The sequence below is a fragment of the Gastrolobium bilobum genome, unplaced genomic scaffold (assembly GCF_033153095.1).
Source record: "Gastrolobium bilobum isolate Gb01-03AN ecotype WA unplaced genomic scaffold, APGP_CSIRO_Gbil_v1 utg7046, whole genome shotgun sequence".
In the NCBI taxonomy this organism is placed as follows: Eukaryota; Viridiplantae; Streptophyta; class Magnoliopsida; order Fabales; family Fabaceae; genus Gastrolobium; species Gastrolobium bilobum.
The window spans coordinates 177,169-178,814 of record NW_026897034.1 but is presented as its reverse complement, the minus strand read 5'-3'; the positions used below and the strand labels follow the sequence as shown (position 1 = coordinate 178,814).

Here is a 1,646-nt window from a genome sequence, read left to right as displayed (position 1 = left end):
CAAAGACAACCGAGATTGAGAAGCCTACAAGATTTGTATGACTCAACCAATGAAGCACACCAGATATGTCTGTTAGCAGATTCTGAGGAGTTGAGCTTCGAGGAAGTTGTCCGAGATGAGAAATGGCAATCTGCCATGGAGGAGGAAATGAAGACGATAGAAAATAACAAGACGTGGGAGTTAGCCGAGCTACCAAAGGGAAGTCGGCCAATTGGTGTAAAATGGGTCTATAAGAAGAAAATGAATGCTAAGGGGGAGATAGAGAGATTCAAAGCCCGGCTAGTGGCGAAAGGGTATAAGCAGAAGGCTGGAGTAGACTATGACGAGGTGTTTGCACCCGTGGCAAGAATGGAGACAATACGACTGATGATTTCTCAAGCAGCCCGATTTGGATGGTCGATCTATCAGAAGGACGTGAAATCGGCATTTTTGAATGGAGTACTCGAGGAAGATGTGTATCTCGAACAACCTCCGGGGTTCATGAAAGTCGGAGAAGAAAGAAAAGTGTTGAGATTAAAGAAAGCCTTATATGGTTTGAAGCAGGCCCCAAGAGCCTGGAACACGAGGATTGATAATTACTTTAAGAATGATGGATTTGAGCAGTGTCCGTATGAACATGCTCTCTATGTAAAGAAGAAGGAAGGTAAAATTTTACTTGTTGCCTTATATGTTGATGATTTAATTTTTCTGGGTAATGATGAAGGAATGATAAAAGACTTCAAGAAGAAAATGACAAAAGAGTTCGAGATGACGGATCTCGGTCTGATGAGATACTTCCTTGGTCTGGAAGTCAGACAAGACAAATCCGGGATCTTTGTATCTCAAGTAGCTTATGCAAAAGATATTCTGAATAAGTTCAAGATGATAGACTGCAACCCGGTTTGAACACCAATGGAACCCGGTTTGAAACTCTCGAAGTATGATGGAGGAGAGAGAGTTGATCCAAGTTACTACCGGAGTCTAGTTGGAAGTCTGAGATATTTGACATGTACAAGGCCGGATCTGTGTCTGAGTGTTGGGATCATAAGTCGATTTATGGAAGACCCGGGGTACACTCACTGGAAGGAGGCTAAGAGAATTCTGAGATATGTGAAGGGAACAATCTCACAAGGACTTCATTACTCGAAGTCGGACAAATACAAACTGACGGGTTATTCAGACAGTGATTGGTGCGGAGATGTTGATGATAGGAAGAGCACGGCTGGCTATGTGTTCTTCATGGGAAACACGGCGTTTACTTGGGTGTCGAAGAAGGAACCCATTGTGACCCTGTCTACATGTGAAGCCGAGTATGTTGCGGCATCTTGGTGTGTTTGCCATGCAATATGACTGAGGAATTTACTAAGCAAGCTGGAGCAAGAGCAAGTCGGCCCAACCGAGATTCGAGTTGACAACAAGTCCGCGATCGAGTTAGCTAAGAACCCGGTCAATCATGAGCGGAGCAAACATATTGATGTTAAATTTCATTTTATCCGGGATCAAGTTAAAGAAGGAAAAGTGGAGCTAAATCATGTTGCAAGCCGAGATCAAGTTGGTGACATCTTTACAAAGCCACTGCCGACGTTGCTGTTAGAAAATTGTAAGAAGCAGATGGACATGAAAGACGATAGAGATATTAAAGATTAAGGGGGAGTTTTGTTAGGTTA

The 1,646-nt window shown here is 43.2% G+C and overlaps 1 protein-coding gene across 1 annotated transcript; it reads left to right on the top strand.

The window, feature by feature from the left end:
* The first annotated feature begins 891 nt into the window (after positions 1-891).
* Positions 892-1,329, top strand: LOC133303581 (secreted RxLR effector protein 161-like). The gene has a single exon (XM_061503503.1). The coding sequence runs from the start codon at positions 892-894 to the stop codon at positions 1,327-1,329; it is 438 nt and encodes a 145-aa protein (XP_061359487.1).
* The last annotated feature ends 317 nt before the right edge of the window (positions 1,330-1,646 follow it).

Excerpts from the sequence above, each read along its gene's own strand:
- LOC133303581 (XM_061503503.1), top strand. The coding sequence starts at position 892 with ATGGAACCCGGTTTGAAACTCTCGAAGTATGATGGAGGAGAGAGAGTT.